This window comes from Acipenser ruthenus, chromosome 1, assembly GCF_902713425.1.
Source record: "Acipenser ruthenus chromosome 1, fAciRut3.2 maternal haplotype, whole genome shotgun sequence".
Taxonomy (NCBI): Eukaryota; Metazoa; Chordata; class Actinopteri; order Acipenseriformes; family Acipenseridae; genus Acipenser; species Acipenser ruthenus.
Genome location: NC_081189.1, coordinates 30,617,772 through 30,641,036, shown reverse-complemented (window position 1 = coordinate 30,641,036; position 23,265 = coordinate 30,617,772). Strand labels below are relative to the sequence as shown.

General features: G+C 37.0%; 1 protein-coding gene across 6 annotated transcripts in view; it reads left to right on the top strand.

Moving 5' to 3' along the window:
- LOC117962965 (zinc finger protein 462-like) overlaps window positions 1-20,941 on the top strand; it is a 50,566-nt gene extending 29,625 nt beyond the window's left edge. For 3 of the 6 annotated variants that reach the window (XM_059023457.1, XM_059023456.1, XM_059023461.1), the window contains 9 exons: window positions 375-715; window positions 1,901-2,019; window positions 3,294-3,488; window positions 7,010-7,265; window positions 8,373-8,509; window positions 9,480-9,703; window positions 10,129-10,348; window positions 16,229-16,352; window positions 18,647-20,941. In XM_059023457.1, the coding sequence (XP_058879440.1) occupies window positions 375-715; window positions 1,901-2,019; window positions 3,294-3,488; window positions 7,010-7,265; window positions 8,373-8,509; window positions 9,480-9,703; window positions 10,129-10,348; window positions 16,229-16,352; window positions 18,647-18,854 (1,824 nt within the window). In that variant the 3' untranslated portion in view covers window positions 18,855-20,941. The remainder of the gene's footprint in view (window positions 1-374; window positions 716-1,900; window positions 2,020-3,293; window positions 3,489-7,009; window positions 7,266-8,372; window positions 8,510-9,479; window positions 9,704-10,128; window positions 10,349-16,228; window positions 16,353-18,646) is intronic. The other 3 variants (XM_059023469.1, XM_059023464.1, XM_059023471.1) reach the window with 3 other exon arrangements.
- Window positions 20,942-23,265: the final 2,324 nt, after the last annotated feature.

The window sequence follows — 23,265 nt, the reverse complement described above, 5'->3', positions numbered from 1 at the left end:
AGGGATCATTTTGAAAGTGGTCTTTAGGGGCTGGTGATCTTTTTTTGTAGTGCTAGGATTTGCCATGTTAAAGATAAATACATGGAGATTCTTCTGGGTAAATGCTATAGTCTTTCTGTAAAGGTAGTATTTATGCCTCCACGATTGTACTTCTTGAGTAGAATCTATACAAAAATAAATCTTTTGAACCCATGTAGTACATGTCTTGTGGTTTAAATACTGAATACTTCAAGTATACAATACAGTAATTATCTAGGGTAAATAGTAAAGCATTTGAATAGTACATTATTTTTTAAACAAGATAAGTGGATCTGACTATTAATTGTTTTCAGTTACTGAATGTGCTGACTAAAGGTTTCATTCCTTTATATTAGCAGGAAGTGAGTGAAGCCCCTATCACTCCTGCAGAGGAAGCAGTGGCCAATGAGAGTCCAGCAGAGGCAGGGCCTGCAGAGGAAGTCCTGGCAGGTTCTACAGAAGCCCCTGTTGCTGTGCAGAAGGAAAATGTGGAAATGGTTCAAATGGAGGCTGAAGAAGCCACTGAGCCTCAGGAGAGGCCCGCTGGCGGGCATGCCTGCACACAGTGTGATCGTGTCTTCATGTCCATGCAAGGCCTGCGCTCCCACGAGAGGAGCCACTCTGCACTCGCCATGTTCACCCGAGAGGACAAATACAGCTGTCAATACTGCCAATTTGTGTCAGCTTTCAGGCACAAGTAAGGACTAACACTGACAGGACAGGGATGGGGTATTGACATGAGGCTCAAAGCCAAAATTATTATTATTATTTATTTATTTATTTATTTATTTATTTATTTATTTATTATTATTATTTGTTTATTTAGCAGACACCTTTATCCAAGGCGACTTACAGAGACTCGGGTGTGTGAACTATGCATCAGCTGCAGAGTCACTTACAATTACGTCTCACCTGAAAGACGGAGCACAAGTGACTTACTCAGGGTCATACAATGAGTCAGTGGCTGAGCCAGGATTTGAACCGGGGACCTTCTGGTTACAAGTCCTTTTCTATTTATTTATTTATTATTTTTTATACAGACTAACATTTCTAGATGCCATTTTTATATCAGTTTTATATCATTTTTATAATAATGCCAGTTCAAAAAAAATACCACTATAATTTGTAACGCCAAAAGTGACCACTTACAAATTTAAGTACAACATCTTTAAAAGTGCTTTAGGAAATGCAAATAAAGATTTAAAACCTCTTAATATGCAACCTCATGCAAGATTTTGTTATACTTTTGTAGCTACTGGAATTCAATGTACAGAATATAGCAATACTGTTTTAAAAAGAAGTTAACTGATTGAAATCAAAAACAATTAGGGTTAGCATTCATTAACTCAGTATGTCTGTATCAGAACTATAGAGATCTGTAAAGGAAGTAAACTAAGACTCTTTATAAACAGACTTCAGACAGCATATCATTGGTGCTATAGCCTTGACAAGTGGTGCTTTGCAAAATCTCTGTTGCAGTTTATATGGTGGATCACACTGTTGTTTTTGACCAGTAATATAAATCAACATCTTTATAGATGTTTTACATATATTACATGTTCTCACAATTTAAGAAATGTTATACTTCAAATACAAAAGCTGGGTCTCTGTCTAAAGAAACCACTTTCTAGGGGTTCCTGTGGTGGCAGTGCTGCATGGTTTCTCTTTTTTTTATGTAATATTCACCACTCTCATAGGAAGGCAGAACTTCCTGAGGTTTTAGAAGCAAGTGCTCAAAAACACTTATCAGACCTCAATGAGACATCAGCATACAGACCACTTGAAAACAGTATAGTTTCTTCTCTTAAAACTTTAAATCGCATCTTTGTCTTCTAGTCTTTACCTGTTCCTGATGTATCGTCTCCGTTCTGTTGTTCTTTAGCTTGGATCGTCATGTTCAGTCTCACCACGCTCAGCACAAGCCGTTTCGCTGCAAACTTTGCTCATTCAAATCTGCCTATATGGGTCGCCTGAAGAGCCACTTCCATAAAGTTCATGCAGGTAAGAGACTTCACAGCTGCCGATTTCCAGAATAATAAACACATTTCCAGCCCTGTTCTTTGAAAACATTTGAATATTTCTTATAATAGAGCACAGAATTACGTTTGAGCAAATATTAGTAGCGGTCGTTGATGAGAGAGGTTCTGAGATGGTTGATGGATTGGGGTCATTTGATGTTCTGGGACCTTTTTTATCTACATTATATTTCTTAGCATTCTGGAATGAACTCCAGGTCTTGTTTCCAGCTCAGATGAGTTAGGAAAAAAAGCCTTACTAAGGAGAAGCTCCTTATTTTAAAAGAATAAAGAAAGAAGAACAGGTGTCCATTTTTCTTCTGGTCATACCCAGGGAAGGGAATGACCAAAGCAAGATCAAAGGAAACGTCAAGGTCTGTCCGTTGAAAGAAGGAAGCAGCACAAAACATCAAGTCCGACCGTTTCAAGATGGTCAGACTGACTGATCATAATAGACCTGGAAGGTTCCACCTTCCATCTTTCAATCAAGGCAGAAGATTTCTACACTTCTCCCCAAGGCGTAACTCATATCGGCTCAGAGTACTGCCCTTTATCTTTATAGCAGAAGTCCTTTTTGTCTGTGATTTTGTACAGGTTCAAACAGTTTAATGTCCATAAATACTTAAAAAAAAAAAAAAAATGTTCATTAGGTGCAGCATGTTCTGGCTTTCAGCTAAGATCACGTGGTCATGGTCAATTTTTCCAAAGCTTGCATGCAAAATAGGTGTTGACAGAGAGGTCTCTCACTGAAAACTATTTTGCTGATTTTTTTTTTCTTTTTTTTTTTTCTTCCCTACTTCAAAAGTGTTTTGATGGAAGTCTAGAATCCTTATCAGTATACCCGCTGAGGATGCCATAGTACTTTACTTACTGATTTACAACACACCTATCTTAGCTGTAACTCCTTTTCTCCAAGGTGACACAGTACAAGTGTTGTTTCCTGGATGATGTTGCACACTGCCACATGCAAGCGTTACACAAAAGAATTTGAAACACCTGCCCACCATGAGCTGCCATACTAAAAATACTGAAAGTGACCTTGTTCAGTGACAAACATTTCTACCAAAAGACTGGTCGAAGTGCAGTCTAAATATTTTTCATTCAGCTTTTATTTTTATTTTTAGTATGGCTGCTCATGGTGTGCTATGGATGAGCAGGTGTTTCAAATTCTGAGTGCTGTATTATAATACCAGCTGCCAACACTCACGTGCCCCTGTTAATAAGTAAAGAAATAGCACCGTCTCTGTTGTTCTTGTTAAGCAGGTGAGCACACTTACAAGTGTTCCTCATGCTCCTTCTCCTCCATGACGATCAGCCAGCTCAAGGAACACTCTCAGAAGGACCATGGGGAAGCCCTCACTCTGACCAAGATGCGTGCCGCCAACCAGTCTGCTTTCAGAGCCCAGAAACCACTCCAGGCGACTGGGCAAACATTAGAAATCAACGAATCTGATGGCAAGTAGTTTTATTTCGTTGCCACCTACATTCATTTGGTACTCTCTTGTTCAGGCATTTTCCAAGAGGCTTATTATGCCAACACAAAAGACCTATACGTATTATACAGGAGCAATGAAATCGAGACACGCTTTGTTTTTTTAGTAGAGAGTCCATATCCTGCTTTAAAATGTCATCTAAGCCATTGCAATAAGTTGATCTCTTTTGCTAAAACGAACCGTCTGAAAACAAGCATCCCTGAAGGTTTTTTAATTGTTTTTTTTTTATATTCTTTGGGATTTTCTTTCTTAAAATGAATTCTACTACTGTGTATGTTGGATGCTGTCAGTACTATTGGTTGCTATCAAAGCAATTGCACTACCTGCACCTGGAAGCACAACAGTGTATGAATTATGTGTGAATGTCCCTGTGTGTCAGTCTGTCAGGTGTCAAATAGCTGGCAACATCATTTCAGATTTATGATAATTATGTATGAAAACTCAAAGGGTAAAACAATGACAGAGGAAATATTCTGCCTGGTGTTTGCCAATGTCCATACCAAAGGATTTCTACATACAAAAGTGCATTTCATTGCATTATTCAAAATATCTTAGTCACCTGAAAAGTGCATGGGGAAAGGGCACACTGTACTGCACACACAAACTGTTTTTCCAATTGTCATGAATTAGGAAACAAGTCATTGATGTTACCAAATTCTGCTGGACTTTTGTTCTACCTAGGTACAGCTGGACATAGCTATGATTGAGATCTCTTTGAAATAGAATGGGTAGGTTAGGTTTTATTTCATTTTTTTATCTTCACACAACAAACTTTGCATATGGTTTTAGTTTTTTCTGGGGTTTCACCCTAAGGTCAAAGTTCATACATTTTCAAAGTTCATACATGTTTGTTTTGAAATCCTACTGTCCAATACAATGCAACCTAACACAAGACTCAAGAAATTGTTTTTGAGTAAAGGTTGATTTAAAGGTCAGAGGGTTGCTCAGGAACCATATTTTTTCACCTGTCCATTTTTGACCTCTTCACCAGGTCAGGCTGAAAACCTAAATTTTGTGTGTTTCTTGCGTGGAACAACCCACAAAGTGTAAATATTGAAGTGGTAGGGTGATTTGTCACAGAATTACGCTATCATGTAAGTACATGCAAATACATTTCTCTCTTTTTCAACTTGGGTGTTTCTCCCCTATCTCACTCACTATGTTACTTGTGTCCTATAAAGACTGTAGTGTAGGCCTTATGGTACAAATAAACCAATAACCCATAAAGTTATACCTTTGGAATGAGTCCAGTCATGCACCTGCAAACCAAGCATATACTTTGAGCCCCTGATGAAAATGTCAGATCTGCCTCTTGCCCATGGTGACTAAAACTTATTTGTAATAGAGAGCTGCAGATTTCATATTACTGAATACATGTCAGTGATTCAAAGTAATCTGTCTTGAGAAGGAAAGCCTGTTTGCATAGGTTTGTCCTCCATATCGTAGATATTTTGTCCCAACCCTTGCAAGGGATTGGTATTGCTGCTTTGCTGTAGCAAAGAGCCCTGGAGTTTCTAGTTATGCTGATAAAACATTGCATGGCACACCTTATTAAAAAAAACCCTCTTGGCATTCCTTTTTCATGAAGAATGAAAGCTAACAAGTGGATTTATTCAAGGATCAAGCGCTTTAGAGATAAGTGGAATGTTACTTGCACGACATTTCTCTGCTTCCCATTAATAAGTCTTGTTTCTTTTCAATAGATGCATTATCTGTCTTTTTGATTATCTGTTACCCTACCTGCATACTGATGCACATTTCCCTTGTATTGAAGTCTAATTTGCATAGTAGTCCTGGTGCAGTCCTTTGAGGGACAGCATTAGAACATAAGAACATAAGAAAAGTTACAAACAAGAGGTGGCCATTCGGCCCATCTTGCTCGTTTTGGTTGTTAGTAGCTTATTGATCCCAGAATCTCATCAAGCAGCTTCTTGAAGGATCCCAGGATGTCTGCTTCTGCAACATTTATGAGGAGCTGGTTCCAGACTCCCACAATTCTCTGTGTAAAAAAAGACCCTCCTGTTTTCTGTTCTGAATGCACCTTTATCTAATCTCCATTTGTGACCCCTGGTCGTTTCTTTTTTCAGGTTGAAAAAGTCCCCTAGGTCGACATTGTCAATATCTTTTAGAATGTTGAATGCTTGAATCAGATCGCAGTGTAGTCTTATACAAGGCAGTATTAAAGGCAGCATTCTTCTTTTCTAAAGTATACACCACTCCTAATCTGTGAAATCCCATACATCCAATCCCTGAATATCTCGACAATCTTTACAGTGTCCACTGAAATGATACACTGGCTGACCAAATCATCAGTGACCTGCTACTGAAGCCCACGGTGCATTGTGTTCCATTGTTTGTGTTGAAATAGATGTGCCTTGTTCAGTGTTGAAGGTTTCTATGCTAGAAGGGACTGTAGCAGGTCTTTTGCTTGTCCCAATGTGTCCCACTCAAGAGTTGTACTTTCCAGTGGTGGTTCTTAGTAAAAGTTGTCATTTCAGACTCTATTGATAGGTACATAGAGCCCCATATGCTTTTTCATGATTGCTCCTAAATAGTTGCACACAACTTTCACTCAGATTGCAAAGGTCTTACAAGACATACAAGATGTGTAGAATTGTCAGACAACCCCCTCGGAGGAAAACATAACCTAAACCTTGAAAACATAATACAGTTTAACATAATGAGGTTGTGTGCTTTTCTAGGTGTTCCAGACATTATAATACTCCAGGTATTTTGACAGTTGGTTCCATGTTTCTTGGTGCTTTGATGTATGTTCATAAGTGTTCGGTGGCTCCCCCTAATCAAGTTGAGAGTGTATGTCTCACACACTGTTTGCTGTCGGGTCTGTAACACAAAGAGTGCAAGAGACGTTGCCACTGAACCCTTATTATACATAATTAAATGTAAGTAAAAACCAGACAAAGCTGATTTCAATGTATTTAATCTGTTTATGTATATTGTGTTTCGATTTAAACATTTCAAATTCTTCGTCATTGACATTCTGAGTGTGAGACCTACACTCACACAACATTACAGTATAAGTGTAGTTGCTGCTAATGGGTTTCACATGGGGGTGTGATTTCATATGTACAAGTTGATTTAATAGTTGTGTCAATATTTGGAAGACTTTTTCTTTCCAGTTTTAACAATAACAAATGTGTACTGGTTAGGAAGAAAATGTAAATAAAATGTTATAGTATTCTTAACCCCTTGACTGACACATGTTATATTCTTTTTTTTTTCATTTAAGGTCTAAAATTTCATTGATTTCTTCTTTATAGATTGTGCTCATTTGTACCTTTTGTATGTTGGACATAGAAATGAATTACAAAGGTAGTCGTTTTGGACTTTGTTTTAAGAGGATTCTACAGTACATATTGTGGATGTAGGTCGTGGTAACACCTGTGTTTTATTTATATATTGGACGGAGGATATGTTTGCTGCTGATATACCTTATTTTCTTTTTTCTTCACTCTCATACAGACTGTTCCTACTCTGAACCTCCGGATGTACAGCAGCAACTGAGTCATTACCAGCAAGCCGTCCGCAATAACAGCAGTGCCAGCCCCACGCCTCGGCCTAGCGCTGTAACCGAAGTCAAACCAGAAGGTCTCCTCACCTGCGAGTTTTGCGATTTCAGCTCGGGCTACATGCAGAGCCTCCGTCGCCACTACCGTGACAGGCATGGTGGGAAGAAGCTGTTCAAGTGTAAAGACTGTTCCTTCTTTACGTGTTACAAGTAAGGCATAATGCTTTGAAATACACTCTCTAGCTCTTATTATTTAACAGATGCAACATTCTTCTGTAGCTATGTTAAAGCAGACTTTTTCTAACTTGGGTCCAGGGACCCCTAGGGTTCATCAGAAAATTCTGAATACTTTTGTAAAACACATTTATTTAAAATATAAAAAGTGATCTTTCACTATTTTCTCTTTTTGTTTTGGTGATTCCAACAGACAATATACATTCAAGACAGTTGTACTTTGCAATTTGCCCTTTTTTCAGTTTTTCAGTGTGTCTTGGAAATTTAAATATATTGGCAACAAATAACCGTATGTAACAAATCATGTTTAGGCAAACATGGATTTGTTGTCTTTGAATATTCTTTCAAAATTAAAATTCATGTTTGGATATTCGAATTGTGTAGCATTGTAATACAGCAGAGACATATCTCTGAAACACTGAGTACAATGCTTTTCGATACAATGGCCATTCATTTCTCTGAATATATTCCAAGCATCAAGGAGTTGAATGTTTTTCCAAGTAGTAAAAACAAATGTCAAATGTCTTTGGTTGGCCATAGTAATGATTAGGGGTTGCACAGAATAGCCGACTAGTTAACTCTCTGGCTAGAAACTGGTAGTCGACTAATCGCACACTTCAGTTTCAAAGAAACAGCAGCGACAGTTGTAATGTTTTTGTGTGTTTCATATGTATACTAGTAGCGACCTCACAAAATCAATATTTAATTGTATTCAGCTGTATGAAATTAAGCAGAAAATAATTGTGTGTGGTTTCAGATGAATGGAAGTGCATTTGTGGTGCATCACTTACATATAAATAACATTTTAGAACATTAATAAATAATTATAAAAAATCCAAGCAAGTTTGAAATATAGTGCACAAACATTTTTTAAAGTGGAGACTTGTCGACTAGTTTTACCTTGACTAAAAAGTAGTCGTTCTACCCTTAGTAGAGAAGTGTTCAGGTGGAGATGTTCTTGCAATCTGGTTGATTTGGCATAGGCTCCTCTATGCATTACTGGGTAATGGTCTTCAGTCATGTAGAGGCAGGGTGAAGATGACCTCTCCATGTTGTAAACTGTCTTGTGTTTGTCTCGCTCAGGTCTGCATTCACAATGCATGTGGAAGCGGGCCACACAGCCACCCCTGAGGAGGGCCCCAAAGACCTGCACTGCCCACTCTGTCTCTACCACACCAAATACAAGAGCAATATGATTGACCATATTGTCCTGCACAGGGGTAAGTCATTCAAGGCAAAAACTTGATGAAGCAAGGGCTGGAGGGCAAAAAATGTAATCATACTGCCACCATTGTTAATTTATAGCAGCCTCCAGACCAGGAGAGATGATGCAGTTACTGTACTATATGTGGACTTTCCTTTTTTACCATTGCTTGCCCATCTTATGAGTCAAAGATAGTGAAATTCCAATAGTAGGTAACAAGGTGAAAATTGGAATGGAACATTCTATACCTGATTTTTGCTACTGTATTTGCTGGTTTATTTTCTTACCATGAAGCTAACCTAATTGCACCACTGCAAACAGGTACCTAGGTGGAGAAGGGAGTTAATTACGTAAGCCTTTAACTTCTGGAGGCCTGACAAAATGAAGAGAGTTTGGTTGTCTCAACCCTTATTCGACATTTTTTTCACATTGAAACCAGGACACTTTTGCAGGCAGTCTCAAATAGAGAGGTCAATAAATTAAATGAACAACTCTCCATGGCAGGATTAATGTTTGTGAGGATAAACGGGAAGCTGTTAATGCCAATGTGTGTGTGTGTAAATTCGATTTTCTATTATACTAAGAATGGAGGCACTAATTGGAGATCTGATACATATGACTGTTTCTCAAAGATCCGGGAATTGGAGGTGGAAATCTTCTGCAGAGTCTGTTATCCAGAATGACCTCTAGAGTCTTAAAGACTTGTGAAACATCAACAGTTTGTGCCAATCAATTGCTTATGCACTGCCCTGACCCATATCTGCTGTCCTGCCCATCAGGCTGAAACTGACTTTGAACAAGAGACTGCTGCTTGCATATATTACAGAATATGTATCAGGGTTGCATAACAAATTATTGAGTCGCAGCCCATTTACAGAAAAATTTGTTGAATATGACCGTTTGAACATTCAGACAAAAGCCTCCCTAGAACTTGCAAAATAAAGAGAAAATGAGACCTGATGAGCGCGATTGTTCCCATCCCACAGAGGAGCGAGTGGTCCCGATCGAGGTGTGCCGCTCCAAGCTGTCAAAGCACCTGCAGGGGATTGTGTTTCGCTGCGACAAGTGCACCTTCACCTGTTCCAGCGACGAGAGCCTGCAGCAGCACATTGAGAAGCACAACGAGCTCAAGCCTTACAAGTGCCAGCTCTGCTATTACGATAGCAAAGAACGGGAGGAGCTTGAGAGGCACCTGCATGAGGAGCACAAGGTGAGCTTTCAAAACCCTTCAGGCTTCATGCCCAACTCCCCTGGCAGGACCTTCACATTATAGCTGAAATAAAAACACTATTATTTTGTATTACTCAAGGTGCCAGCAATAAATATTACATTTTAAATCACATAGTTAAAACAGAAAAGAAACATACAAAACTTACTAGAACAGCAGTCTATAGAGTACTGGAAAAAGTACACTAAAGTAATTGTTATTAGCGATGTGACAGCAGTTATGCTTGTGCAAGTCATGACATCTTTCCAAGGACTTCTCAGCATGGCTGCCTGCCACATGTCCCTCAAATCCACATTCTGCACGCTCAAATTGGACCTTTATGTTAAAAAAGCAATTCAGTATCCCTTATATACACAGATACACTGTATCATCACTTTATAATTTTACAAAATCTGATCTCTGTGCAGGTGACCCGTAACTTTGAGCTGGTAGGCCGAATTAACCTGGACCAGCTTGAGTCAATTAAAGAAAAGGTGGAGAGCTTAACCAGCGAAGATGAGGAAGAGGAGGAGGTAGAGGAGGAAGAGAAAGAAGAGGAGGAGGAGGTAGAGGAGGAAGAGAAAGAAGAAGAGGAGGAGGAGGATGAGGATGAGGATGGGGAGGAAAGTGAGAAGAGTGAGATAAAAGGTCAGTAGTAAAAAGGGGGCAAGATGTGAAATGATGGCATTCTGCACAAAACTTAGTCAAGCCCTTTCTAAACCTGCCAGACTTGTTTGTTTACTTGCACAGCTTGATTTTTCGCTTTGAATATAGTGGCTTTGGTGTGGCAGCTGTCAATCTATCACACACTGACATTCCCAGGTTGTCTGCAGAGTTTTGTTTTTGTTAAGCCCAACAAAACAAAGGACAAAGAAAACATCTAATAGATGTATGTAAGTAAAAATACAGTGCTACCCATTTGTAATGCAGTTGTCGGGGTCCATAATTAGGAGACCGTGTTATTTGTGTTTTGCCTTAATGTGGATCTACACTGAAAGCAAGCGAATAATTTAGAAGTGAGTGGAATGTATGGGTGCATCTACACCACCAGCGAGCGACACGAGGGACCAGTCTGATTGAAGCGAGCGACTCCACAGGAATAGAACTGCGACTGAAGTGAAATGGACCAATCACAATGGTCTAAAGTGAAATGGACCAATCGGAAGCAGTGTCAGTAATATCAGTAAACTTGACACAGGTCATAACACAAATACGCCATAAACATGGAAGACGAGAAATTGATTCAGCGGTATCCTGTGCTCTACGATTGCATTTAAATTCATACAAAGACAAAAGTAAAATGCTTGGCAAAACATTTTGGACATTATCATTAGTATGTCTGGTGAGTGAATTTAATGAATATACTCGAGTAGGGGGGACTTTTACTCTGGAAACATAAAACTGCCTATAATATTTTTTTTAAATGTCCTCTGTGTGGTGTTGTGTGCTTTAGGGTGACGTGAAAGTATCTGTACTTAAAGCGTTCGCCTTTGATGTAGATACAAAACATTCGCTACAGTCGCTCGCCTCCAGTGTAGAACCACCTTTAAAACGAATATTGGCATTTTTGTTGTTGTCTCACTCGGCTCTGCCCGCGCTGATGTGGGCACCCCACTATGCTTTCATGTCCCCGCCTCCCCAGATGTCACCCACCAGTCCCGGCTGAGGCAAGCTTACCGCTTCCCTGCTAACAAACGCACACACACACACACACACACACACACACACACACACACACACACACACACAAACAACAGGGTCTGTAGACCAGCCTACAACAGTGTAAATCCTTGGTTGTTGCACTATATACAGTATAATAGAAACTGCTATTCCACCAGTTTAAAGTTTACAGTTTAATAAATAACACAGAATTGCGGCAAAGTGGTTAATAGTGTGCAGGTGATTAAAGAACAGGCAGACAATTGTAATTCAGGTGCAAAGGTTTTTTTTTTTTTTTTTTTTAATTTTCCAGTGCCTGACAGCGAAACAAACAGTAAATAATAATGCTGGTAAGTAATACAGCGGCGTGTATTACTTACGTTTATAATCCACAAGCTGGTCCCGAAATAATAGTCTTGTCATTGTATCCCCACATAAAACACAAAACACACACACAAGTCCCTTTAGTGCTTGAATTAGTGATTGTGGTACAATACAAGCTACTGTGAAACAAGTCAAGTGCTGTTCCGGGTTTGTGCTGGCATCTGGCGACAGCTATGGAACGTGTTAGCTGTCTAGTGATACAAGTAACAAACAGAGAGTACAAAACAAAACACTCACGATTATTTCCACAACAAGCACAGGTCCTTCCGGGTCACTTTACAATAACCAAAACGAAGGAACAGATAACATTTATACCGTCACTCATGATCCCCTTGGTAAACAATTGCAGCCGCTCCTCCAATCCGCGACTGCCACGTCATTTCCCTTCCGGGTCAATGAGTTAGTGTACCGAAGCTCTGTCTCTTTCTACATGACTGACTTCCTTTTAACCCTCGGAACGAAGTGTCAGGCCACGTAGTCCAGAGTACTCTGTTCCCATTACTTTGTGCCCTCACAGGTCGAGAGGGAGATTTACCACCAAGAATCATTGTCTTCCTGTCACAAGACTCCAAGGACGTTTATACACACTTCTATTGTTTCTAATTGTTTTGTAACATTAAAGGACAGTTTGTTTTTACTTTTAGAAAAAAAAGAAAATACAGTGCAGGCACGGGAGCTTTATAAGTACTATATGTCCCAGTTTCAACTTAAATGTGTTTAAATACGGTAATGTTTCTATTACAATTTAACCTAGCATAATTCCCGATAACATCACCAGGATCACTTAAAGTATCTGGAAGGTTCATCCAATGTTTGCGAGTCAGATTGCATTGTGGGGGAAATGGGAGCCATGTTATACCGTGTTACCGTGTTGTAACCGATTCCGCACTGTAACAAGGCTGTTAGAATGGGGTAGCACTGAGTTTATTTGTATATGCATGTATAAACTGTAACATCCCATGTACAGTAATTTCTGTATTTTATTGTATATATAATCTGTGAAAATAATAGAAACTGTATTTGTATTATAGCGGGTTGTTTTCATTATGTTAGAGCGATAGTGACAACTTTTATTAAAAGGATGAATATGTTAGGACCCCAACCCGAAATACGCCCCCATCAAGATCGAGCCGACCACATCAGATTGGGGTTAATTAAAATTTTTAGATCCCCGAAATCTTTTCGTGTTCAGGGTGGGTGCGAATTATTCCATCGCGATGCAGAAAGTTCACTTAACCCAAACCAATCTGATGAAGATCATGGGAAGACACAATCTAACTCAAGCAGTGAGCAGCAATAAATATTTATCAGACTTCCTGCATTACTACATCCTTGGGTGTCAGCTGCGCTTTTTAAGCTCAGAGCTGCTGCATGATTACAAACATTACAAAATGACTTGCATAAAAAAAAAAAAATCTCCCAATCACCAAAAGCTAGGAAAACCAAATGTGTTTTTAGCAGTGCTTTACGTTTCTCAAAAGAATTAGAGCCTCTCACAACTAGTGGCAACGGGTTCCAAAGTTTAGCAGCACTAGTGCAGAAACTCTGACCTTCCAGAGTGACACACCTGGTCAAGGGAACAGCCAGCAGCGCTGAGCTTAAAGAGCGCAGCTGACATGTAGGGATGCAGCAAGTCCGATGAATATTTAGGGCCAGTTCCCCGGACAGCCTTGAAGGTCAACTGAAGAATCTTAAAAATAACCTGATATTTGAAAGGTATCCAATGCAAAGTTTCCAAGACAGATGTAATATGTTCAGTTCATTTTGTACTTGTCAGTATTCTTGCAGCAGCGGCATTCTGGATCAGTTTAGAATTAAACAAATATAGAATATTTAGGTTGCTATTTGATGTGTTATACAGCAGAAATGATGGTACTCTTGTGCACTGCACAGCTAATGTGGTACTGTAGCTTTAATTGGAAGACGGACGCGCACTGTGACGTTGCTGCTCACTGCTTGTGTTTTCGAATGATCTTCTTCAAATTGTGGATGGACATATAAATATAATGTAATAATCAAATGTAGAAAGTAGGGGGTGACTTTATATATATATAATGTACATATTTTTAATTTAGATCTGTATTATAATAACAATGTAAATGCATTTTCTGAATGATTAGGGTGACACTTTTTTTTTTTTTTTTTTTTTTTAATATAAGTTTATTTATGTTTTAAATGAAGGTTTGTATTGTTATATAACCTGTTGAAATTTTCATTGCAGTTGTTTACTATTTTACCATGTGGTGAAGTTGGTTATGTTGAGTGTAATAACTACACCTATGGCCATAAGATTTGCATCACCCTATAGAATTAACTAATTTTACAAATAAAACCTGCTGAATAATGTTATGCTAACATACTGAATTACGTACCGCTTTATAGTTTTCCCATATACCTAACGAAAAACTGCCAAAAATTGAAAAATATGACATTTTGAAATACTGTACTGCTATTATGGCTTCTGGCAGACTTTTGCGGTATAATTTTGTAGTATTTTTAATGTTAAATAAAATACCTAAATTATGTTCATATATATGTATTTTTTTAAAATTCTGCCTCAATCCTAAAATTCTAGGTGACGCAAAATCTTTAGCCATAGCTGTATAGGTTCAATAATGAATGTTACATTTTGAAAATAAATAGTTTACCCCATTGAACCTAAGGTAACATTAATTTATTAAAAAAAATGTTCTATGCAAGGGATAAACAACGATAAGTGTTGAATCAGTAAAAATAATTCACTGTTTCAAGTGCCGTTATGCACGAGAAACTGTGGATTATTTTCTTCCTGATTTCAACATTTTGAGTTGTTTATGCCACTTAAGACATTTCTTCCTAATTGATACTTGTTCAATAACGAGACTGTTAATTTGGTAATTGGATTACATTTGTGCTCTTTTGTTATGCTTAGTTCAAACAGTTCAAATGTTTGTCTCTCATATTGTGGGAATGTTGTCAAGAGTTCCTTTGAGTTCGAAATCCCACTTAGAGACAAAAGTTTCTGTTGTAAGTGAAGATAGTAGCGAGGACTGTGTTTTAGATGTAGAACATGAAAATATAAAAAGGCAAAAAAACCAAGGAATGTGAACCTGGAACGGAGATTAAAGCTATTGACCATTTTGCCATACCTAAAACAGAAGACTTAAATGTCATTGCCAGTGACCAGTTTGAGTATTCGGGCAAAATGTAAGTGGGTTGTAAACTTGTTTGAACAATGGTTACAGCCAAGAAAAAAATGCAAAAGCGTTTAAATCTAACATCTGTGTAATTTGTGTAGATTTACTGTGATGATGACATTGCTGTTCCTGAACCTGTCCAGAAGATATGTGAAATACAAATTACAATACAAGTTAGAAGGGGGGTGTTTAGGAAATGCTAGGACCCGAATAGTACCTTTACCGTGGAATGTAAGGTAGACATTAAAAATTGTGGGTGGAAAAAAGAAATGTTGTTTTTCTTCCCAGAGTACCATAGCTAACCAAGAACACTGATTGGCTGGCAATCAGTTAAGCTAATGCACCTGTTTGTAATTTAACAAGCCAGGCAGGAAAAGGATAGGTTTCAAAGACAGTAGCTGTCTGTGTGAAGGTAAGGACTTGCATGTAGACTTGAATGTGGTGTACGCCAAGACAAAGTATATTAAATCTATGGTTTGTGAATAATGTATTTAAAGTCAGTAAACCGGATTAGTGGTCTGACTGAAAGTTAGGGATTCTGTTTAATTTAGTTAGCGCTCCAAAACAAGAGCTAGGATTTATTTTTGTTTTGTATTGTTTGTTCAAAGAAGCCATGTTCCCACTGGAAAAGAGACACAGCGGAACAAATAAACATACAGGTTCCGTCCTGTTTAAATCCATGCTTTGTTGTCGAGAGTGCTTTATCCACCAAAGACAGTGTTAGGAACCAAGAACTGTGTTCAAAGTTAGACTGTAGATAAAGCTTTGTCACAATCTGTAATTATGAAAAACTTTTTTTACATTATGTTAATGTATAATTGTATTACTTTTAGCAAACAATATGAAATACTAAACTGAAATTTTAAGCCTTTTTCTAAGTGTTACGTTTAAAATGTGTAGTACTATAATTAACTAATTGTTGAAATGATTGTTGCGTAATAAAATGGTGTTCGCTTTTCTGTTGAATTGTTCTGACTTAATCAACAATATATTTGCCCTGCACTCCCCTTCTCTTCAAAGCCACGCAGCCACTTTTAGCAGAAGATTCGACAAATGAATCAATCAAAAGATCAAAGGGTGATGTCACAAAAAGGTTTTCAGTTTATTTTGTGATCTTGCAAAGAAAATGTATGTTTGGTTAGGATGAACATGTAGTAGTGTGTTCTGGCAAGGGTCTGGAAATAAATATATGTTTTTACTGTCTCAAATAAGTTTTTTTTTATAGCAGCCCTGAGACGGTTGCTATTGCTAACATGCAGAGGAGATTTGTTTGTATAGTTTGTCCCTAAAACCTGGTTTTGTTTCCCAGATGCGCCAGGCTCTCCCGGAAGTGGAGCATCTGTTTACATTGAAAAGCGATTTCCTTGTGAATTCTGCGGCCGCACGTTTGAACGTTCCTCTGAGTGGGAACGCCATGTTCTAAGGCATGGCATGTAAGTTATTTTTCACATACCTTTTTTAAGCTACTGACTACGATTATATGGAAAATAGTAAGCCCCTCTATGAAACCACAAAAGAAACATCAATAAATAAATAAATGGCCCCAGCACTTATTATACCATAATTCAAGGTTAAAGATTAAGGACTATTTAGTAAACTTTAACCAGTTTTTAATAAAACAGAAAGCAAAATATACAATTTATAGTAATTTAACAAATAATCTTTAAAGTATTCGCTCATGACAAAACTATTGGCACCCCTGTTTTATTGTTTCGTGTGTCCTCCTTTTGATTTTATTATGACTTTCAGACCTTTAGGATATTTCTTAACCATTATGTTAAGTCTTGCTGGTGAAATCTGGACCCATATTTCTTTCAGCTCAGACAGCTTGGAAACACAATGCTTGCTACTGCTTTTTTTCAGATTGGTCCAAAGCATTTCTATTGGATTGAGATCTGGTGATTGCGAAAGTGAATGTTTTTTTATTATTAGTTCTAATACATCTTTACAGACTTAGCATAAAGGTGCCAATACTTTTATCATGAACAAAGATTTGAAATTGCTGGAGGTTTTTTTTTTTTTTTTTTAATATGAAGACTGTTTGTTAAACTACCAGAAATTGTGTATTTTGGTCTTTGTCATATTATTTAGTGGCTAATGTTCAATAAATGTTGGGATTTAACATGTTTTCTTGAATAAAAGCTTGTCGATCTTGACCAGTTGTGGGATGAGAAATTAAAAAGAAACAGCTCATTTTAGCTTTTATTTTTGGGGGAGGGGTGGGGGGGGGTATTCAATATTTTTTGGTTCTAGCAAACCATGAGTACTGAAGACTAATCGGAGTCCACTTACTGGTAAAAGCAATTGTGTGGGATTTATAGTTTTTGGAGTTCAGCTAGCTAGAAGTAATGATACAATAGACTACAATCCCTGGGGGACAGTCATAAAAACACTCCTGTGAGTTCGAACTTATCTGGAAAACCTTGTTTTTGTTTTGCAGATTAATTTACATTCGTAGCTGACAAAATTCGAATTTTCTAATCCGTTATTTAGCTTGTGAAAGCATTGGTCGCACACATTATTATTATTATTATTATTATTATTATTATTATTATTATTATTATTATTATTATTATTATTTGTTTATTTAGCAGACTAAAACAAAATTGATGGTCACACAAACTACTGTTTTTGGTCTTATTTGTGACCAAACTGGGCGCACCATAGAGCCCTGCTTGGGACAGTAAATATCAAAAATTTGATTTCAAGACAGTGCTAATAAAATATAATTAAAGAATGCTACCATGAGATAACTAAACGGCTTCCAGACAGTCAGGCAGATAATAGGATCCACTGTTGAGTCCATTTATGCCCACCAGAGACCTTTACAAAGAAGCATATTATTAAAGTGTTAGGTAACTATAGCAATTCCAGACTAAACTAAACTAAAAGGTGGTATAAGCTAAACGGTAAAACTGTGTAACTTGTCTTGGCTCATACCTTATTTTGATTATGGGACCATAATACTCCAGCCAATAATACAATTTTACTATGTTCTCTTTCACTCACTATTTTACGATGGTGTAATACTAAAGAGTTGAGCTGGCAGGAGAGAATTAAGTGACCACAGTTTAATTGAGTGCAGCACTCAGGTAATCCCTTGCACAATTAGCAATCCCTTTACAAGTTAAAAACAAAAACAAAAAACATTTTTTCTTTTGAGATGGCTTAACTTGGTTATAGTGAATCAGAAAGACTCGTAGTGATCAAGTCCAGTAGTTGTCTTAGTAACCAAGGCCAAAATAAAAACAAATGTCACTGCCATATCTATGCTTTATAATGATTATAGTGCCAGCTTTTAATCCAGGTCCAAGTTAATTATGAGCCCTCTAGGTGCTGCTGATTAGGTAGTTTTAAAATATGATTGACATCAGACTCGGTGTCATTTCCCTTTGATATCTCCACCCACTGTCGGCTATGTTTAATGCAGCTGATCAGAAACCAGAATACATTAATAATAAAAAAACATGCTACTTGTAGCTAATAATTAAATATTAGACAAACCATAGCCAATTGTTAAATCATTTTATGAGTTTATTGCCATTTTGAAAACAAGAAATCAAAAAGTTGCCAATTTTTTTAAAAAAAGTCATACGTTCACAAAAACTTTTAGCAATATGTCCTTACTTGTGACTGGTCTTTGACAGTCGAGTTCACTTTTCAGTGTTCTGGTCAATTAGAAATCGAATGTACCGGTACTTCTCTTTTGTTTCCCTTTCACATTAAGGGCTGTGAAAAACAACAAGAAGGAGGTCACAAGTGTTTTTCAGACAGTGGAAGTTGAAATGAAGACAAGCAGGGCAGCACCTGTGGCAACAGAAGATAAAGGTGAAGAGGATTTAAACGTTCCTATGGAAGCTGAAAATCACCAGGCTGAGCTCTCAAACAATAACGTAAAGGACAACGGGAAGCCAGAGACCAAAAATTATACTTAATAGGAAACGTAGTAGCTTTGAAATTTTACTTGAAAAAATTGAAACCAACCAAGGCTGCTTTACATACATTTTTCTTAACCTTTGGAGCACTGTTGGATAACTGTTCTCAGTTTTCAGTTATGCATTGAAAAAAATCTTTGAGCTGTGTTACATCCTACTTGTACTGGTATCATATTTTAAAATCGCAGAACCTTAAAAATGTGTGATTTGGTCCGTAGGACAGATACTAATATATTGGTAACCAATAGTAAATGGTACAGAAATGTCATTAAGGTCCAATCTGAAAACAGACTTCTAATGTGTGTTTGGAATACAGAAATGTAGACACTTGTATACTCATGAAATATTCATGAATCATGAACAAATATGAGGATAGTGATTTCTTTTTTTTATTTATTTCTTTTTTTAAATCCAAAAAATATTAATTATATACCAGGTTTTGAGTTTTAAATTATCACTCCATTAATGAATAGTAAGCATGCTATTTATTTGCCAGATGATTCGGTAGATTCTTTACTTATACAGTATATGACTAGAATATCTACAGTTTAATAATAAAATTGCAATTTTGCCCTGATGTTTAAAAGCACAGCAGGCTCCTTTAACTGATTTGTAAGGATTTGACCTTAACGATGAATAGTTATTTTATTTGTGTTACTTTGAGTAGTTACTTCAGTGTTAATCTCAAAGAGCAAATAAATATAGGAGATATCTGTATATGTTTTATATTTAATTTAAATGCATTAGCAGTTTCCAAAATGTGTGTAGCAAATTGCTACGTTATTCTCGGTTTGTCTTCTTGTATCCCCCAGCTTTGTTTTAGTTGATGCACCACCATTGTTTCAAACACAACATTGTCATTACTGAAAGCCAATTCTATCCCCCACTCGCTGGGAAGTAAGATTGTAATGAAAGTCTACTGTGATAGAAAGGGATAGCTTGAACATGGCACCTTGATTTAACCATGAACAGTTTTCGCCTCTGTAACTGACGAAACCACTTGGTTCATTGTTGTCTGTTAGGTGTTAATGTAAAAAAAGGCAGCCATTTTCTTACAGCTGCTCTCTTTAGCACATGATAGCCTTTATGATTTTACCTCCGAACTAAAAAAATGTAAGTTCTTCCCTTTAGTGTTTATATATATATATATATATATATATATATAATCAGAAACTAGGAGTGAACACAATGAATGCCCATATAAGTTTCATATTTCATGAAAGCAACCAATTACAAAAAAAAAGTTTTCACAAACAGGAAAAGGTGATAATACTAAATATTGCTGGAGAAGGAGTGTTTGCACTGGATGGTTGTGCATAAAATAGCATTTGTAAAAAATGCCTCAAGCTGAATTTGTTGGTGTCTTTTGAAAATAATAATAATCTTGTGGTGATTTTTTTTGTTTGTTTTATTAAAAGTCTTTAAAGGAAATGTATGTTTCGCTTCTGACGCTTTGACTAATGTGAAAATGAGCAGTGTCTGTAAAAGATTGCTGCTCAAACCCCTGAAGCCTTATTAGAACGTAATAATAATTGTTGTGAAATCTTTTTTGGCACTTAATTAAAGAGCTTACCAACACCAGTAGTACTAATAAGCAAAAGTGAAAGATAATATCACCAAAAGCCATGGTTATTATACAGATACTTTTAACTCCAGATACCATTTTACCACTGGGCCTTAAGAAGTGAAAATGCTTTCAAACCCTGACCATTCCTTCAACATTGAAAGATGTGACTAGGCCTATATAAATAAAAAATCAGAAAAACTATTTTAAGCTTTGAAATTGATAACACACTGGAAACTTGTATATATTTGCTGGTTTTTTGTTTTGTTATATATATATATATATATATATATATATATATATATATATATATATATATATATTTAGGACTTACCCATAGTTTGATATAGCTTTTCCATCAGGGATTTCCTTTCCTGTGAAATGAATTCCTGAAGGTGAATTGTGACAGTTACCTAGAATGGATTATGCTTTTCTTCCATTTATTTCTGGATACTCTGTAAATAATGTAATTCTTTTTTTTTATTAACTTGTTAATAAAGTTATCACATACCAGATAACATTATTCTGATGAAAAGACCAGTGTTTGTTTTTATACAGTGTATGATAGAGAGAGCAGGGGGTATTCGAAATGGACAGAACACACTCAGCAGGAAAAGTAAATGCTAGATTTATTGTACAGGGAGGCTATTAAACTTCGCCAAGAAAGCTCACCTTTTTGTTTCTTTTTTTTGTGCATCATTTTGGATCAAGCTGTTCTGTACCGTGGTATTTCTTTAATGTAATTCTGCAGACTGACCTTTTGATAAAGGAAACTTGACGTTACGTCCCTTACTTATTTAATTGTTGTTTTGAAACCATTATTAAATAAGGCATATATACATACTGAGGAGTTTAAGCATTTAAACTAGAAAGGAAGGGGGGAGAAAACAAAAAAACAGAAGGGAGACCGCATCAAAACAAAAGGCAACAACTCAGGTAAGACCACTATTAAATGTATTTATCTTAATGATAGAAGTCTCAGAAACAAAATGTTAGAACTTGAAGCTACTGCACTAACAAGTAACTACAATGTGATAGGTATTACAGAAACGTGGTTGTCTGAGAGTGATGGAGACGAATATAATATTAGTGGGTACACACTGTATAGGAAAGACAGGCAGGACAGAAGAGGCGGAGGGGTAGCGCTATACATAAGAAATAGTCTTGAAGCCCAGGTGTTAAATCTGGACAAAGAAAACAATGCCAAATCAATATGGATCAGAATAATGGACAAAAATTCAAAAGGCATAATAATAGGAGCATGCTATAGACTGCCAAATTCAGACGCCGAGCAAAATAATCTGTTATACAATGACATTAGAAATGCGTGTAGCAAAAGGGAAGTCATACTAATGGGGGATTTCAACTTCTCCCATATAAAATGGGAAAACCCGGTGGGGAGCACGACGGATGAAATTGAAATGGTGGAAATGACAAATGACTGTTTCCTAACACAATTTGTCAAGGCACCGACTAGAGGGGAGACATGCCTTGATTTAATCTTTTCAAATAACAAAGACAGAATAACTAAAACAGAGGTCAGAGAGCCATTGGCAAACTCAGACCACAACATGGTCTCATTTGAAGTGATTTTTAAAACCCCAAAAGTAATGACTAAAGCTAAGGTTTACAATTTTAGAAAAGCAAACCATTGAGGTATGAAACAGAGACTAACAGAAGTAGATTGGAGTAAAATAGAGAAAACATCCACAGAAAAGGGATGGCTGTTTTTCAAAAATGTAGTACTAGAGGCGCAAAACAATTACATCCCAAAAGTAGACAAATCTAAATCTAAAACAAAATGGTTTAATAGATCAATTTTAAAAAATATTCAGCGAAAAAAGGCACTTTACAAAGCATTTAAAAAGGACCAAAAACTAAGTATACAGAAAGAGTACTTGGAACTGCAAACACAAGTCAAAAAGGAAGTTAGAAAGGCCAAGAGAGAGATAGAAATCAATATTGCTAAGGGGGCTAAAACCAATTCCAAAATCTGTTTCCAATATTATAACAGCAAGAGAACATTCAAAGAGGAGGTTAAATGTCTAAGAGACCCAAATGGCAAAATCATAGACGAAGAAAAAAAAATAGCAAATATATTAAACGATTACTTTTCACAGGTTTTTACAAAGGAGGACACAGACAACATGCCCCACATGTCGACCTGTTCCTATCCAGTTTTAAATAACTTTAGCATAACAGAGGCAGAAGTGTTAAAGGGACTAAGAGCTCTTAAAATAAACAAATCCCATGGGCCAGATGAGATCCTCCCAAAAGTACTCAAAGAAATGAGAGAAGTTATTTACAAACCGCTAACCAAGATCATGCAACAGTCTCTTGACACAGGGGTTGTACCGACAGACTGGAAAATTGCAAACGTAATACCAATCCACAAAAAGGGAGACAAAACCGAACCAGGTAACTACAGACCAATAAGCCTGACTTCTATTATATGTAAACTTATATAAACTATCCAAATCCAAAATGGAAAATTACCTATATGGTAACAATATCCTGGGAGACAGACAGCATGGTTTTAGGAAAGGGAGATCGTGTCTAACTAACCTGCTTGATTTTTTTTCAGGATGCAACATTGAAAATGGATAACTGCAAAGCATACGACATGGTTTAATTAGATTTCCAGAAAGCTTTCGACAAAGTCCCGCATAAAAGATTAATTCTCAAACTGAACCCAGTAGGGATTCAAGGAAATGCATGCACATGGATTAGGGAGTGGTTAACATGTAGAAAACAGAAAGTATTGATAAGAGGAGAAACCTCAAAATGGAGTGAGGTAACCAGTGGTGTACCACAGGGATCAGTATTAGGTCCTCTGCTATTCCTAAT